The sequence below is a fragment of the Eublepharis macularius genome, chromosome 13 (genome assembly GCF_028583425.1).
Source record: "Eublepharis macularius isolate TG4126 chromosome 13, MPM_Emac_v1.0, whole genome shotgun sequence".
Lineage (NCBI taxonomy): Eukaryota > Metazoa > Chordata > Lepidosauria > Squamata > Eublepharidae > Eublepharis > Eublepharis macularius.
The window spans coordinates 52670455-52688760 of NC_072802.1; the positions used below are offsets into that span (position 1 = coordinate 52670455).

An 18306-nucleotide genomic window follows, 5' to 3' on the forward strand; every position below is an offset into this window, starting at 1 on the left:
TAAGGATTAGTCCTTCAAGGAAAGCAGAGAGCCCTGCTGCTTTAATCATTTAAAGCTCCACCAGACAGCACCATGGAAGAGTAATCTGCAGGGAGGAATACTCTTCCCAGCCAAGGAGAGCACACCAAACAGTCTGTTACCACAGCTTCCACAGCTTCTGAGGCCAGGCACAAGTTATTTTAAGCAATTAGGATTATTATTGGCATGATAGAAAGTGTGTTGGGAGGTTTCCAAATAAACCTTCATCTCTGTTAGTGGTATAATACTGAAGCGCTCAATCACTTGGGGCCCTAAACAGCACTTTTCAGATTCAGAGCTGTTAATTGACAAAGGTTCTGTCTTTAAATTTCTAGCCTGCCCTTTGCTGAAGGGTTGGAACAGGTACTGTTCCATTATTCCAGTTAAAACACCTATTTAAGTCCAATTAAGAGAACATAAATGTGCTCATTGCCCAATATGTAAGGCACTGTGGATCTTGAATCGGGGACTTTGGCAGCTAGATCTTTGTTCTGTGTCACCATGGAACAAACTGCTGGCCTGCTCTTTGCTTGGGTGTTCCTTGTGCAGCTGGCAGAATTAAGTACTAGAATTTGCTGACAGCTATCAGGTGATACAAGAGGCCAATGAAGTTTTGCCTGGCCCTATAATTCTGGCTTGGCTCCTTAGTCTGAACAGCTGTTTATGTAAAAGAGAAATGGCCAAGCTACTGTCAGATTACACATGCCTGTCTGCCTTATTTTTCTTCTACCAGCCTGCCTTCTACCAGCTCTGACACAACCTATTATAATAATCCCTGTTTCCAAATCCATCCCTGAACAAAAAAGTCTTGTAATGCTTCTGAAAGATGTTCAGGGCAGGCCTGGAGTTAGGCGGTTCTGAAAAGTAGGAAGTTCCGTAGTTACGGAGCCGCCCCTGAACCTCTCTCAGCAGGTCCTTTATGCTCCAGTGTGGAGGTTAGTTGGTATTTAAAAGATTACCAGAACAAAAGGGTGAAGAAGTCTCTGTGGTAGTGAAAACCTAGTGGTGGTCCCTAGGGGAACATCCAGCTTCTAGATGACTTGAAGATTTAATTTATTACTTTATTAACTTCATTTATACCCTACCTTTCTCCCCAAAGTGGCTTACATTGTTCTCCTCTCCTCCATTTTATCCTCACAACAGTGATGCTCTGAAGTATGTTTGGCTGAGAGTATGTTACTGGCCCAAGATCACCCAGCAAAGTTTAGGGCAGAGTGGGGAACTCGACCTTGGTCTCCCAGATCTTAGTCTGAATCTCTCACCGCTACACACACCAGTCCCCTTGTAAGCCTATCTGCTCGGCGGAGCAGCAAAGGTGCAGCCAGTTTTGTAGAATGAAGTGCTGCTTTTGGCCTTGGCAACATGACTTCCCCTGCTTATTAGTGCAGGAAGCAGCAGTGAAGGAGAAACTCCAGCCGCTTTTAGCCTGCAGGGTCCTCTTGTTATATGGTGTAGCAGCATGGCTCGAAACCTCTGGGTTGGCTCTTTCATTTCTTACTCCCCTGCTCCCCAGCCAACAGTGAAAAGGTCTGTGGTGGTGTTGGTCCCCATGGTAATGCTCTGTGGGAGAGAACACTGGATGACTTCAAGAGTGATGTTAGAACTGAAAGCATATTCAATTTTTGCTTCCTCTAATTCACTTTTCCTCCTTCTGTTTTCCAGGCCACCAATGCTCACACTAATGAGGTGGTGGCAATCAAGAAAATGTCTTACAGTGGGAAGCAAACAAACGAGGTAAGAGGGAGAGAAAACAATCCTGCAAATAAGTGTTACTGAACCCAGCAGCCCAACCATGCTACTCGAATATTGGAGCATTGAGCATCATTCAGTTCTGTTTTAGTTGCTGCCTGCTTCTATGAGAAAGTAGCATTTTCTATAATAATGGACTGGCATTAGTTTAATAGAGAAGTGGGGGTGTGGGCACAGAGCTAGTTGCAATGCTACCATCTATAAAGTACTAAGCCAAGGCATGTATGGGATCTATCACTATATAAACTTCAACCTTCATAGCTCTTGCTCTGTTCAAATCCTGTATGATATCTACCCCATTCATTAATCCTTGATACAATGTCATCTTGCTTTTTAAATCAGTTGTGTCACCATAACTCCTCTTATCTAGATTTTTAGGAAGTTTCTCTTAATTGATCTGTGAAGAGCAGCAACAGCGATCTTCAACATTCTATGTCTGTTCATTCCCCTACAGCAGCTGAAATATTTGAGAGCACTCCAGGACATTAACGCAAATCTCCTTAGATAGTACTTTCATAACCGATTTCCCCTTGATGCTTTGTGCTATGCAGTGGTTACTATCAAACAGCCACAGTTCTGCCATCTGACTCATCAAACCTAATAGGCCAAACAGCAACACATGCCCTGAAATGGTCCTGAAATAGATCTCTCTTTTCTGACCATAAATCAGGGTTAGTAATAACTCCAGAGTATGTCACAAGTAAACCATGTTCAGAAAAAAGAGATTGGAAGGCTGTGTCAATTTCCTCTCTCTACAGAGCCAGCAAAGATTGGAGGATTTATTACCTCTTTGCCTCCTAGAAGGGGAGGTGAAACTGACAGAGCCTTCCAGAGGCAAAGAGGAAATTAGCAAACCCTCTGAGGAGGGATCTTTACTAACTCTGTAGAGAAGGGAAATTGACAAAGCCTTCCGATCTCTTTTAAAACTCAGCTTCCCAGCTAACATTGCGGCTCCATGTACAGGTCCTCTCTCTTGTAGCTTAGCTCTGAGTTAGACCAGGAGTCTATAGAGGTCAGCATTGTATCCCTTGGGAGGAGTCTCCCAGCATCTCCAGTTTAAAAGGATAGTGAAGGAAAAGACCTCTACCTGGGACCTTAGAGAGATGTTGTCAGTCAGAGTAGATACCTCTAACCTTGATAGACCAGTGGTCCAACTCTATGTAAGGCAGCTTCATGTGCTAAGAAATTGAGATTCTTTGAAATCCATATTCTGACCTGATAAAAATTCCAGCAACATTGCAAAAGACCAGTGCTGCTGATTTTGTCCGTGTCCAGAAACAATTCTATAGCTGTGTGATTTTTTTCTGGAGAATGCAAAGTTTGATCAATTCTGTTCTTCTTCTTCCCAACCCTTTTAAACAGAAATGGCAGGATATCATCAAGGAAGTCAGATTTCTACGACAGCTGAAGCACCCCAACACCATAGAGTATAAGGGCTGTTACTTGAAAGAGCATACTGCCTGGGTGAGTCTGAGCTGCAGTGGATTTTTGATTAATAATAGGGTGTTTTTGAGGAAGCATTGGGTCTCAGACAGAATGCACTTTATCTCGCGCTGCTGCTTATTTTTAAAGGCTGTAAGCCATCACATTTAACATCTACATTTCTGTGATATTTGGAGTTTCAGGTGGGTAGCCATGTTGGTCTGCAGTAGATGAGCAAGGTTTGAGTCTAGCAGCTCCTTAAAAAAAGCAAGGTTTTCCAGACTTTCAAAAGGTCATACCCCGGAAAATCTTCTTGATCTTTAAGCTGCTACTGGACTCAAACCTGTAACACATGTAGCGTGTTTCAGGGGATACTGCTGGGATACTGGAACCTCATCTGGGTTTTCATTCATCAGGATAATGTCAGGTAGATATGAATCATCCTAAGGAGGCAAAGAGTGCTCAGCTGTGTCTGTCCATCTCTTAGAATTATTTCATTGTCCACTTGTAGCATGTTACTCTGCCTTAACATGAGTGTCTGTCTGTCTGAATTCATGTGTGTGTACGTATGTTAATTGGCATGTCAGTTTTTTGGGTAGGCTCAGATTTCTTCCCCTTTCAATTATTGTAGATTTTCGGGCTGTCTCATGTCCGTACACATGCTTGCAAAATCAAAAAAGGAAAGAAATGCTGAAAAGAGGCCTCTGAGAGCTGATTGACACTTTGCTGTACACTTGGCACAACAAGCACACACCAGTGTATGCTGCATAAGGTTCAGATACACATGTCTAAACATACAGAAGGCATACTTAGGAGAGCAATGACAGTTGAAGCTCCATGGCGCACGTTTAAGGATGCATGTTCACTTTTCACACTTTGTCTTTGCAGAAGAGAACACTGATGTTTAACCAGTGTTGTTGCAGCATGCTAAATTGCAATGTCAAGTTTGAAGCTGCTCTGAGACACTTGCAAATACGTGGGTCTTTATGGAATACGGAAAGGAATTGCTGTGGAACTTGCATGTGGTTTATTACTTGCGGTTTGGGAGGTTTGTGTGTACACAATGCTCCCAAACCACAAAAAGATAGTGACACAAGATGATCTGCAAACGAGTTTTGTTCTCTGTGGGCCTCTTCACACAAACAAAGGGGATGGCTGATAAACCAGCTTTAAGTCTGGAATGTACAGACATCCTCATAAAATACATTACTTTTTGTCTTTTGATCACATCATTTCTAATCCTTAATGGTTATATTTATTTATCTGTTACAGTTAGTGATGGAGTACTGTTTAGGATCAGCTTCCGATTTGTTAGAAGGTAAGCCTTGAATATCCTTAAATGTAGGGGAGGGGGGATGGAGTTTTGGATACCTCCTGTTGTGGGTGGGTTGCCATGCAGGGCAAATGTGATCTGATCCTTTACTCTTTGGTGTAGGGATGGTTTCTCTTCATTGAGTTGTATTTACATCTGTCCATGTGTGCTTTTCCAGTGTTCCCATAAATGAAATTGTAGTCCTGCAAGTGTGCGTGAAACTGGGTTGTTCTGGGGCAACTATCCTGGGTCTTTATGTTCATGATATGCAGTCTGTTTTCTGTGTTGTTTGATTCCTGATTCAAAACCAGTAGCTGATGTGCATCCTAGGTGATTACCTTGCACAGCTGGCTATGTTTTGTTTTGGGTGTATGTGTGTGGGGGGGAATCTTTTGAGAGAATTGCAAAGGCGGGGGGGATGTATGGACAGAATGCACTATTTTTGTATTTTCACTTCTCATAATAGAGATTATGTGATTTGTGGTAGAAAAATGTGAAGGGTAGGAAAGTAGAGTATTTAATTGATTGCGCCTGTAAAAATGATGGTCAGGGGGATGTCAGATTAGATGAGTGTCCATCAACATTTTTCTTGTGGTGGGGGCTGCGCAGTAGAGGAGCATCTGTGTGGCAGTTTCCTGCACTGTGAGATGCTGGAGATCTGTGGTCAAATCTTCTGAATCAGTGCAACTTTAACAGCAGCTGTGTATGTGTAACTGGATCAGCATTATGGCACCCGAGGAAGGCAGAGTTAAATCTTTTTTCCCATGTTAATCCCCCATGTTACGAATGTATGTTTTTCCTATAATAACTCTGGGGTGGGGAGGAAGAATGTGTTTACACTGGGAAAACAGTGTGCATGATGAATGGAAAAGTTAAATTTCCCCTCTCCCAGCGCAGCAATCCTGATCCAGTTCATTTTCATTTTTTCCCTACTTTCCTCCTGCATTGCTGATCTTAATGTAAAGAAAACAGAGATCTGACCTTGGATTTCTAATTTTGCAGCTAGGTGGGCCTTCAGTTTGCCATTTCAATATGAAACCAAAATGTGAGATTGGGAACTATGGGTACAAAATGTCAGTACAGATATAATTGTTCCTTATCTGCCATTTGGACAAATATGTAGACTTGGAGGTCTGCTGAGTTCATATCTAGTACCATTTCCAAATGTTTCAGTGCAAGTAAAAAGGGGCATTCTGCTTTCTAGCCAGTTCTAATTTTGTTTCCTTAAGGCTGTGCCCCCAAAGCTTTCTTTATGACATCAGGTCAGGGGGCAATACAGAGCATAGACAGGTTGCAGGCGGGTAGTGGTGCTGGTTTGCAGTGGAAGAGCAAGATTAGAATCCAGTAGCACCTTAAAAACCAACAAGATTTCCCTTCATCAGATAAGTATCTGAAAGAAGAGAGTTTTGACTCAAAAAAGCCTATACTCGGGAAATCTTATTGGTCTTTAAGGTACTACTAGACTCTAATCTAGTATAGGTGGATGATGCAGATGGTACCTTTCCTGGCATTGTAATAAAGTATGAGACACCCATCCCCATCGTGCTATCATGAGGGATTCCCCTATGCTCTTAATGCAATTTCACTGGAAATTTTTTGGGAACTCAGGAGTTTTGTACTATAAGTAATACTTATGGGAGAAGATCTAGGGAGTTCCTGTTGCTGTTTGCATATATCTTGTTGGTTAAATCAGGTGGCTTATTGCCATTGCAGTTGAGTTAATCAACAAATTGTAAATCGCTTGTTCCTTTACGTAATAAAATAAAATAAATTTAATACAACCCTTTGGGCTTCATAAAGGAGAGAGAGAAACAGTACTTTTGTTTTCCAGATATTTTGATGGGTGAAGTTAACAACATTGCTACATTAGGAGCTGTGTATAAATTAAAAACCATCAATGGACAGGCTAGCATAAGCCAAAAAAAGTCAGCAGAGTTCACAATCAAATTTCAACTATGGGGAAGGAGTGAGGGGAAGTTCATGCTATTGCAGTCACAGGTACTTAGGATTCATTTCAATTGGCAATGGAAACTATTTATTTTTAAAAAATATTTCTATCCTGCCTTTCCATTCCTAAGAATTTGCAGGGTAACTAAGGAGTTAAACTAAAGGCTGTAACAAGAGTGGGCTAGTTTTTTGAGGAGAGACTCGAAGAGAGAGGTGGTGTCCAGGTAGGAGTTCCAAGAATGAGGGACATCTAGGGAGAATGGATGGAACTCAAGAATTCAGAAGAGTTTTGGAACTGGACAACTAAGGCAGGAAGGCCTGTTAGGTCTATTGATGTAGCATGCGCATTCTTTCTCTTGTCAAAGAGTTTCTGTCGGTATATATTCCTGGTTTGTGTAAAGCAGTTGATTGCAAGTGCATAAAACACTAGTGATACATATAAAATTTAGCTGATTTCTCTTGTATTTTTTCCCCATTTAGTTCACAAGAAGCCCCTTCAGGAAGTGGAGATAGCTGCCATTACCCATGGTGCCTTGCAGGGGCTGGCCTACCTGCATTCTCATTGTAAGATACATAGGTAAGGGTACAAAGCTCACTATCGTACACAGTAGCAGTCCTAATAGCCAATACTAGCCCAGTGTCATCAGAACTTGCATGCTAAGCAGGGAATAAAATTGCTAGGGTGTAGCAGGGACTCTAAAAGCCTGACTTACATGCAATTTTTAAAGCAGAAATCACAAACTACTCCAAAGAAAGCCACATTCTAGTCCCCACGCCTCCTATGTCCACATCTCTCATAACACCACCGGGATTAGCATCACTTCCTTGTCAAAATAAATCTCAGACCTGAACTTTGCTGTATTAGAGGGTGTGGTCATAAAAGTTTCTCCCTTAGACATCTCTGAGTCCCAATTGCCTATGGCTCACTTGGCCCAGGAGTGCTCAGATGAACTACCAAAGGGAAACCTCTTGTAGTGTTCAGCAGAGGAGTTGTATTGAAGATTCATTTTGCCTGTTTTCCACTTGTTCTGAAGAAAAAACGTTGAGGCGCATAGTAAGGAAGAGGAGAGGTTCTTCGGTTTTGTGTGTGTGTCAGGACCCAAATGAGATAAATCTCCCAGGCTGCCAGTGGCCTGTGCCCATACTACTAGTGTCTAGGAGAGATACCTAATAAAACCAAAGGCTGCTTATTTCATGTGCTAAACAAATTCTTTTTGTGACCTTGATTGTGGCTTTCCTTCTTCTGTTCAAAAGGGATATTAAAGCAGGAAATATTCTCCTAACAGAGCCAGGTCAAGTGAAGCTAGCTGATTTTGGGTCTGCATCTATAGCCTCTCCTGCCAATTCCTTTGTGGGGACCCCTTACTGGTAAGTGAAGCTGGAGTCCAGCTTTTTATTAGTCCAGCTTTGAAAATACAAGCCGTACCTTTTTAGATCAACTGTTTCAAAAGTATCCCATGTAATCTGCTGTCCTGTTCTGAACTACTGGGAAATTGACTCTCCACCCCACACTACCAGAAGTACAACCATTTCAGATGTTCTGGATGCATCTTTTTTCTTCCAGGATGCTGAGAAAAAGAATCTATTTCATATCCTGGGAAGAAAACATTTAACGTCAATACTGTCTTTGCCCTAGCAAACCAAAGATTCCAGCATAAATTTTTCTCACAAAATGAGCCAAGCTGTCCTGAGGCTAACTTACTATAACTGTTAACACTTCATGCATCTTCAGTCAGTGACTAAGCACTGACTGATGAAATCTTATGCAAAAATAAATTCATTAATTCTTTGGGTGCCACTGGACTCGTTATTGTTTTGTAATCCCATGTTCTTTCCAGGCACAGTCACCTTAACTGTGTGGCTTTTCTCTCTGTATTTGCCAAGACCGGTGCTTTTTAGCCAGTAAACCTTGACCTGAGTGTGCTGTTGTTACTGGCACTTATTGGTGGTGCCTGTGACCTCATTACAAAGTGCAGTGGTCTGCACTCTGCTGCAACCTTTAACTTGTCCACTGTGAAGTAATGTTCTTTCATTTTGTTGTTAACGCCTCCCTTCTGGAGGCTGGAGATCAAACGTGAATGCAATCTGAGATCCACAAGATTATTCCTTCCCCTTTTTTCTTAAGAAACTGCACCCCTCATATTTCTTCTCTCCCCACCCTATTATTTTCAATGGAAGAAGGGCACACGGGTGACTCAGGCAGACAATCCGAATGGCTATTAGACACAGGGCACAATTTGCCAGGATGTTCTGACACACACTGTCATTGACTGCCATGTTCTTGTGCAGCTCCTATTTGCTTTGAGTTGTGCAGGAAAACTTTACAGTAGATTTTAGATCACGTTTGCCTGTGTCCTACTCTGCTTCTCTTAATGGCATCAAGAATCTGCCTCTATGAGGGGACTAGCATGCAGGAAAGACTCTGCTGTATGTATGGTACTTCCACTCTCGCAGTCTACCCACCAGCTGGATTTTCCTTCCAGCACAGTCTTCCCCACGTCCATTGCTGTTGCGTTTCCAGAGGAACCACTAGCTGAGAATGGAAATCAGTGGTAACATTAAGGAAGTGATTTTTTTTAATGAGGCAAAGAGCCAGGCCTTTTCACAGCTGCAGCACAGTTTTGCAAACTGCACCCACAGAAAGCCTGTTGGAATGAAACCTGACATGTATTTAGAGGTAGGCTTTGCTAGCCTGAATATTCTGACCAGGGCTGTGTGAGTTCCAGATGTTCTAAATCTAAATATGATGGAAGCTGTCTCAGGCTTTTGCTAGAGGAAAGGCAGGGTGTATATTCAGTAGCAATATCTAATAATAACCTGTCTGGCCTATGCACGAATGATGAAGCAGCACAACGGGGCCACCCACACACCAGGTAAGGGTGTATGCATCTTTGGAAACTCCTCAGATATACAGAAAAACAAGTCTGTTGATGAAGTGAACCTTCAGCAAACTGCATGGTGAGGACAGCATGCTTCAGAAGGGATGGAATGTTGAGAACAGCTGAGACTTACTTAAAAGGGAGGGGGAAGGAAGGAGTCAGCCCGCTCGAGCCTCCAAGGGCTTATAGGATGTCTGAATGGGAGAATTCCCAAATTCTCTCTCCCCCTCCCGATTAACTTGCAGGTTCCTTTCTTTGCATATCGATAATTAGCATTTATATTACACTTTCTTATTTAAAATCCTTTATATACTGTAAAGTAGACTATTATTATTGCCCCCATATGGTAGAAGTGGGAGAGAGAGAATACTGACTGGCCTCATGCAACCCAGTGGGTTCATGCTGGACTTGAGGTTTGAATATCATCTCTCATTTCTGGTTCCCATATCAGTCTCTCTGGTAAGCACTATACTATTCCTGTTAAATGCCAAACACTGAATGGCTGCAAGCTCTGAAAAAAAAAGAGTAATATTCCTCTCCCACCTCTTCCCAATCATCTTAAAAGAAAAAAAAAGCCCAGAATTTATTCCACCCCCACCCCAATCTCGTTTCCTGATGACTTTCCACACTTGGTCTGTCACTTTTGTATAAAAATCAGAAGTAAATCAAGAAGGCCCTGAGTGAAAGCTACCCTCTCTTTCTCCAGGCTGATGGCACAACTTCTGCTCAGGCTGCAAAGGCTGCACTTTTGCACAGTTGCCACTGACTGGGCTGTCGGTTTGTGGGGACAGGCGGGAATCAGCACAGCATGATGCTGAGGGGTGGAGGGGGCACATTGAAAGCAGGTGCTGGGTGTGCGCGCCCTTCCTTCTCATAAAACCACCAGTGTGGCTATGCTCCCCGTGAGGTTTTCCCTGGTAATTGCCACATACCCTATTTCCCCACTGTGCTCCAGATCCCCTTGTTTCTCTCATAGCTGTACTTCCAGGCTGAGCATCTCCAGGAAATCAGTGTTGGTGTATCAGTGGGAAAACTCACCGCCACTGGTGAGACTGAAATTGATGCCTTAGGACCCTTTCAGCCCCTGCTGGCTGACTCCAGGTACAATGTGGATGAGGTTGGTGTGGGGTTCCCATGTGCCAGCATGTTGCACTAACAGCAGATCATTAGGTTGCCCTTTTTTATTTTGCTCATATTCTTTACCATTACCTCTTGAAGAAGTTTGCTAAGCAGGCGAGCATTTTATTATTTTTTTCCAGCATGGCTTAATTCTGCTCCATGCTGATATTCTTTTTTTTTTAAGTTCTGGGGCTGCTCTGCTGGTGAAGACCATTTGGGGAGGCAGAAACCCTCTGTCTTTCTTCTGTGCTGTGACTTTGCTTTTTGTTGCGTAACCTGCACTTTTTGTATCCCTTGTGCGGTAGGATGGCCCCCGAAGTAATCCTGGCTATGGACGAAGGGCAGTATGATGGAAAGGTAGATGTCTGGTCTCTTGGAATCACATGCATAGAGTTAGGTGAGTAAAGGGCCACTCTCTGCAAAACAAATCTGCTGAATTTCGGACTGTGTTTATAACTTCAGTTCAATGTCACAACAGTACATAATTGAAGCTAAGCAATTCTAAAAGGGGTATGCTGGCATGATGGCTGTGTTAATTTCTTCTCAATGAAAACAGGATGTGACCTTAGCTTAAAAGTTCATGATGGTGCCAGGCAAGTCTCCTTGATGAAGGAATTCCTCAACTGTTTAGTCATACTATATACTGTTCAAATATGTCCAACTTTCATATTCCATAGGAGCCATTCAACTGTGCTCCCAAGTTTAGAAGTGGTTCGCAAACAAAATTTCCACTGACTATTATAAAGTGAGCATCACTGCAATAATAGTATCACAGTTATGAGCTTTGTGCACTTGAGCATGCAAAACGCACAGAAAGATGTAATGTTACAACATGGAACATCTTAAAGCCTTTTAAAACGTTGTCGTCTTCTTTTTGAAGTGGCAGGAAACTACACCTTGATTAAATCTGGCATGGTTTCTGGGGATCAGAAATAACAGCTTCAGGCTTGTGGGCTACCAGTTGGATATCTGTGTAGTTTACGCTGAGATGCTTTCCTTGCACATGGGGACTTCAGGCTTCGGCAGGACTTTAAAACTCCTGTCTGATTAGCAAGGGCTGCAATGGCTTTCAGTAGTAACCTCAACAAGCAAGAATAGCTAGAGTTTTTTCTGAACAATAAAAACCATCACTCAATTCACATCTGTTCAGCCTGTGCATATAATTTTGTACTGGGTGTAAAATAAGCATCCCAAGTGTCTCCACTGATGAGTTTCCAATTTCTGGTAAAATATTCCACACCCAAAAGGGAGGCCAAGAGCTGTTGCTCCACAGTTTATGCAAAATTATCAAATACATGCAATTGGCAGCACCTCTACAGGCCACAGAATTTGGGTGATCTTTGTGTATCTTTTTAGATCAGTATTTAAAAATTAAAATTGCACACAACCCTTAGGAACTTTCCTCTTTCCGTTTCATTCTCATCCAGGCACTTTAAGTAAACTAAGCTATGTTTTCTTGTGTTCCATGGTTCTTGGTAATGCACTCAGCTTTTGAGTTTTGTGTGTTGTGTTGTGTTCTGTTAAAAGCTTACTACATCAGTGCTGAATCTACCAAATTATTCTCAATATCTAGCAAAGGTCACCTGGATAAATATTTTCTCTCCTTATTTTTACTGACTTCGTTGAGGTTGTTTGTTTTAATAACTTCCATGATCCTCCTGGAAGTAAACTTCAAAGCGCAATGAAAACTTGATTTCTCCCTTTCCTCTCCCTGCAGCGGAACGGAAGCCTCCCCTCTTCAATATGAATGCTATGAGTGCCTTATATCACATCGCCCAGAATGACTCCCCTACATTACAGTCAAATGAATGGTAAGAGTTGCCATCCATTTTGTACTTTTGCTTTTGATACCAGTTGGGTCTCATACCAGTTGGGCCTCCTTTTGCCACTCCCCACCACTTCTCGTTTGCTAGTTGAGGTCCTTGTTTTGGCCCAGTGTGAGACAACAATGGGAGCTACTTGTGTGCAGTGGATAGTGTGTTGGTATGGGTATAGAAGACCTAGGTTGCAGTTCCCTCAGAGACTCCATAGTTTCAAAGAAACTATGTCACAGTGATGCCACTGTTTCCCCCCCAGCAAATGGGAGCAACAAAATATAAAGTGTAAACAGCAGATGTGCATCCTTACAGCTTTGTATCCCACCAAAGAGGCTCCTGTGATAGCTTTCAGTGCCCATATTAAAAGAATAAAACCTGTAAGAGCCAATAAAAGGCATAATAGCAAAGAGTCCAGTAGCACCTTTAAGACTAACCAATTTTATTGTAGCATAAGCTTTCGAGAGCCATAGCTCTCTTCGTCAGATGCATAAATTAGGGATATAGAAATATGTTGTGATTGGCCATTTTTCACTGGTGGATGTTCCCATTTTCATTGTGCCATTTTAATGCTATTGAAGCAAAACCAATTTTAATGGTAATATTTCCATAGAATGTTGTTAATATGCTCATGGGGGATGGAGAACAAATGCAGTATCCTCTCAGGAAGGGGGAAATGGCAGAAATTGGAATGTATGAAGTTTATGAAATTCAGTAACATCCTTAACTAAAGTAAGGAAACAATAGCAGCAGTAACCAATAAAAATAGCAAGAACACTAGAATCGTTACAGCAGCATGATAAGTTAAAAGGCTAGCAGCAGCAGTGAAAGATGTTAAAAGGCCAGCAGTGAAAGATGTTAAGTGTTTAAAGCCATGTGTCAGTCCTTAAACATGTAAAGTGTAACATGTCTCCCTGTGAAGCATAATAATAATAATTTGTATAACCAGTTGAGGTGTATACCCTGCAGTGTTCCAAAGATGTTTGAAAGGTTCTTGGGGGTGACATGGGTTTTTTAAGGGGGAGTATCATTAAGCGCCCCATCATACTTGGGAGAAGTAGGAAAGAGATGTCTTAAGGGGAAAAGAAACAAGTCTCCAGGGCTGACTTGTGTTGCCATGTGAATGTGCATGAAAAGCTGTCACATGGTAGCTATTTTGAATGATGGCTATAGAAGTAGACGGCTGCATTTGTTTCTCTGAAGTTTTAATTATGATGCAGGACACCTGAAACTGCACTAAGGGTGCCTGTTTTAAAATGATGTAGAAGGAAACTTGGTACAGGAAACAATTTCATGTCCTCAGGATATATTATTTCAGTTGTAACAGTTGAATAAAATGTTAGATTGATAGTGTTGCCTGCCTAAAGTCACCAAGTGGCTGATTAAGGAATTGAACCCGAGTTGGTCACATCTTGAAACTCAAAACACTACCCATTGCACCACATTAATAGTAGTCTGCGAACTATAATCTGGAAAGGTGACTGGAGGGAGCCTGTTACATGCTACAGGCCTAAATTTCAGAGTATAAGCTTCGTATTTATTTTATTCTGTAGTGTCACCTTGCTGATTTTCAACAGTACATTCCTCTTTCTTTTACCCTTCCCTTTTAAAACCAAACTTTGTTCTCTTACATATTATTTCTTCACTCAGGACGGCTTCTTTTAGGGGATTTGTTGATTACTGCTTGCAGAAAATACCTCAGGAAAGACCGTCGTCGGCAGAGCTATTGCGGGTAATTTTTCAGACGTCTGAGGGGGTGGCAGGCATGTGTTTATGATGATGGACTGTGGACATTCATGTTGGGCATATGACAGGTTACCTTATCACAGGGTTTGGAATTAGGAGATGCTAGAATGGGGAGCAACTCAGGGTTCCTTTAGAGGGTGCCTACCATTTTCCTTACTTTAGCATGCTTATGATTGGGACTGGTAAACTAGATTGGAGTAGGTTTTATTTAATAGATCTATTACTAAATCTGCCATCAAACATAACATAATTCAATAACTGATGCTATATTTTAGATTATTTATTTTGCTTAAGTCAAAAGGGTTATGAAATTAACCGATGGTAGTAATTACTAGTGATGCTACAAAATTTGAAGAAAATGGACTTGTATTGCTCATTTTTGTCACAAGTTGATCTCCTTTGAACTCAAATTATTTCTTTGGTCACAATTGAAAACAAACTGTACTTTGAGCCTCTGCTGGTTTTGTGCCTTTGTAGTTGGCATTTGTCAGAGTAGGCAACCAAAGCTGGTAGGTGCTGTTGGTATGTGCTCAAAGTTTCTTATTTTAATTTCTTACTTGAGCTTGATAAAACTGTTCTGATTGTTGGGACTGACTCAAACAACTGCAAGCACCACATTTCTGCTGCCACATCCTCCCCAGTGGGATCTATCATGGTAATATGGAGCAGTGGGCAAGGCGTTGTAGTGATGAGAGAGTACAAAGATAGTGGTGTCACACCATGGTCTAGGCAGTGCACCACCTTCCCCTGTTCCTGCGCTGCAGTTTGCAAGCAGCTGTATTGAGAACGCGTATGTGCAAAGAAAAACGAACTAATTTAGAACTTCTGATAAAAAGCATGCTCTCTTGGAATGTTTGTAGATGATGCTGTTAATTGGTGACCCAGTTATGACTCCAGCTGCACAACAGGGCACCCGTCACTACTAATTACTTCAGGAAGAAGAGTGAAGGGAGTCAGGTGGATAACATAGTTCTCAAAGTGTAACAGAAATCTTAAGGATAAAACAGGAGTACGGATGGAGTAGAGGATGCAGAGACCAAGAAGAGGCAATGCCTCATCATTGAAAAAGATTTGTGGAGATCTGTTTTTCCTCTTCAGGAAGGGAGTGTCTGCGTAGCACTGCCACCAGCACTTCATGGTTGTAGACGTGCTCTGAATGAGAGGGATCTCTGGTGATAGTCTATGTAATGTGCCTCTGCAGTACAGGCCACTTTCCAACCTCTCCTCTTCCAGCTCAGTGGGAGCAGGCTGTAGGCTGTTCTAGGAATTACTTGTGCTTTCATAGGGAGGCCCACTTCCCTCGAAAACTTTGGGGAAATATTCATCACCAGAGTCAGAAGATGTACACAAATCATTTTACCATATAAACCATCTGCATGGAATGTCCTTGAACACAAGACGGAACCATTTATAAAAATGCCTGTTATTTTTCAGCTGCAGTTACCTGTTTAACCTTAATAAAAAGGCACCTTTCACAATGTCCAGAAATTAGCTGCTGTTTTCCCCCTTTTTGTGACCCTGGCTGCTTATGTCTCCTCTTAAACAGCATGAGTTTGTTCGTTGTGAGCGGCCACCACGAGTTCTAATAGATTTGATTCAAAGAACGAAGGATGCTGTGCGAGAACTGGATAACCTTCAGTACCGGAAAATGAAGAAAATCCTTTTTCAAGAGGCCCGCAATGGTCCTCTGAATGAATCTCAAGAAGAGGAGGAGGTATCAAGTTTATCTATACTGGTGATGGGTAATAATGACCTTTTGAGCTGCATACGGTTCCTCTGACCCTTTCTCACAGGCCCCAGCATGACACTGGGAATTCTTTTGTGAGCAGGAACGGCTTTTATTTCTGGCCCCATACTATATCACAGGAACAGATGGTAACTAAGTTGCCCAGAGAAGCAATAGGGTTAACTGTGGGTTGGGGCCGTGGAAACCCCATGAGTGAGTTACCCTCCATCAATTGCTAACCCCACAACAGCTGATTAGTAAAGAGGTGCCCATAAAACACCTTGTGGGACTTCTGCATCTCAGAAGCAATCAGTACAATTAGCATGATGGGATGGGAGCATCCCTGTAACACCTGGGTTATTGGCAAACTGGCCCTTGAACCTGAAGGTGTCCATTGTGACTGTAGAATAAAACTGTCTGAAGACTTGTAGAAACTTGTATGAAGAGATAGTGTGGAGATGCTGCAGAAAATCACTAGGTCAAAAAGACAAGTTGACTTGAATGCTGAGGATGTTTCCATAGTGATACTATGTAGGGAAGTCAGGAAGTGAGTAACACATTCAAAGATAAAAGGGAGATGCATTCTAAGCCACAGGTGAGAAGGTCAAAAGGAGCTTAGAAGAGATAATGAAGATCTATGCCTTGGTTGGCCTTCTCTCTTATCTGGGGCAGAGGCACATTGGCCGTTATGGCTGCCAAAAAAGTCCACTAGGCCAATGGCCTGGGCCTCCTCTGCCGAAGTGAGTTTTGTCTTATGTGGGGTATTCCCAGGTGAGACCTGCCTCTCAAGTTGCCTAAAACTGTCTTCATGGGGGCAGAAAGAGGACGAGCCTTTTTGCCCGGCTGTTTTGCTTTCCAGTCCACCCCTGGTCCAGGACCCCTCTACTCCCAGGCAAAAATGTATTTGTTACACAAGCACACTCCTCCTTTGAAGACTCCACAATAAAGGCAGCAGCCACAAAAGTGTCAGCATTTGTGGGGCATAGATATACAGAAGCCAAAGAGAGAATATCACAGTGTTTATTCCTTATAGTGTTTGAGAATAATTATTTTCTTTGAGTGAAACTGCTGGTAAACTTTTTACCTCAATTAAATTTGGTAGGATTGCCAGAGGCGACAGATAATTGTAAATGTAATGTGCCTTTTGGCCATTCTGATCTATGCAATTGCTAGAGCTACTATTGTGATTATTTAGCCCCAACACTTCCAATGAATTTTGTTAATGTTCTGTCAACCAGCCCAACACAGTAAAATGCACCCAGATGCCCAATATGTTTTGCTTGCAAGTTTGATTTATAAATAAGCATCAAAAGTCAAAAGCATGCCCTTCCTCATAATTGCTGTATAGAACTGGAAGATGCTCCATAAGACCACCATTGCCCAGACTTTTACCGCAAGATTCTGCATCAGATGCCAGCTCAGACTTCACTTGAAAATCTTCAAGGAACAACTTCCACAGCCTCTTGTAACAGAGATTTATAAAATTATGAATCCTGTGGATTGATTGGACAGGGAAAAGAGACTTCTCTCTTTCATAATGCTAGAATTCCTCGAGAAGATGATTGGCCATAGCAGGGGCTTGTGAAGCGTTTCCAGTCCCTTGGTTCAAGGTCTCCAGCTCCTGTCACTTTGTGTTTTTTCACACTACATGCTACAACCAAATTCTTGACAATACGTTTGTATTGTCCTGGGGAGCATTTTTTTTTCATTGTTAGGATATGCTGGGAAGAGAAATGTCTCACTCATAAGTCACTTTGTATTTGAGAGAGCAGAAGAAAGTGCTTCACAAATTCAAGGTGGCTGAGAAAGTAGTTAAAATGAGTCACGCAGGTCGAAGAGACAGCTGTAAGTATGTTGAAAGGGCTGACTTGGCTGAAGTAATGCGTGAGAGATTTAGGAGAAGCATTAATCCACTGTTGTCATGGTATCTGTGGCTCTCACCAAGACATGCTTTTGGAGTGGTCCAAACATCTTGCTTGTGAATTCTTCAGATGATACTTGCATGCTGCATGTGAAACGGAGTGTTGTTTTTTTTTTAAGTTATACAAAAGCTTCAAATGTGCTCCACTCGCAGTGGGATGCTATCTTAGATATGTAAACCAAATGTTGCAGAGCAGCTAACATTTTGCAATTTTATAAGTTTTCCTCCACAAGTCTCAAAATATGGAAGAAAATGCTTCCACACCTCACCTATAATAATAACCTCTTCCTCCCCTCTGCATGATATATATAGCATCCTAAGCTATTTAAAGATTGAAGAAATCTTTTTCTTGAATTTCCAGCAGGAAAAGGGGAATTTTTTTAAAAGAAATATATTTTGAGAAAATGACAATTGTATACTTGACAGGAAATGGGAAAGTTTAGGTTATCTGCTCATGTTTTCAACACATTTGTACATGAAATAGCATGCCGTTTCTTTAAAACACAATAAGCATTTCCAGTTAGATACATACATTTTTCATTCTTGTATGCAGTGTTGAGTATAATGGATTTGAAAATGGGAATTCTTAAGTAGGGCTTTACTGATATTCACCAATTTTTGTATCAGAACTAGAGATTTCTACAGAGCAGAAT

General features: G+C 41.9%; 1 protein-coding gene across 2 annotated transcripts in view; it reads left to right on the forward strand.

The window, feature by feature from the left end:
* TAOK3 (TAO kinase 3) overlaps positions 1-18306 on the forward strand; it is a 119097-nt gene that overhangs the window by 48973 nt on the left and 51818 nt on the right. For both annotated transcript variants that reach the window (XM_054996391.1, XM_054996392.1), the window contains 9 exons: positions 1681-1752; positions 3130-3231; positions 4462-4507; positions 6929-7025; positions 7703-7816; positions 10752-10843; positions 12164-12257; positions 13911-13992; positions 15553-15720. In XM_054996391.1, the coding sequence (XP_054852366.1) occupies positions 1681-1752; positions 3130-3231; positions 4462-4507; positions 6929-7025; positions 7703-7816; positions 10752-10843; positions 12164-12257; positions 13911-13992; positions 15553-15720 (867 nt within the window). The remainder of the gene's footprint in view (positions 1-1680; positions 1753-3129; positions 3232-4461; positions 4508-6928; positions 7026-7702; positions 7817-10751; positions 10844-12163; positions 12258-13910; positions 13993-15552; positions 15721-18306) is intronic.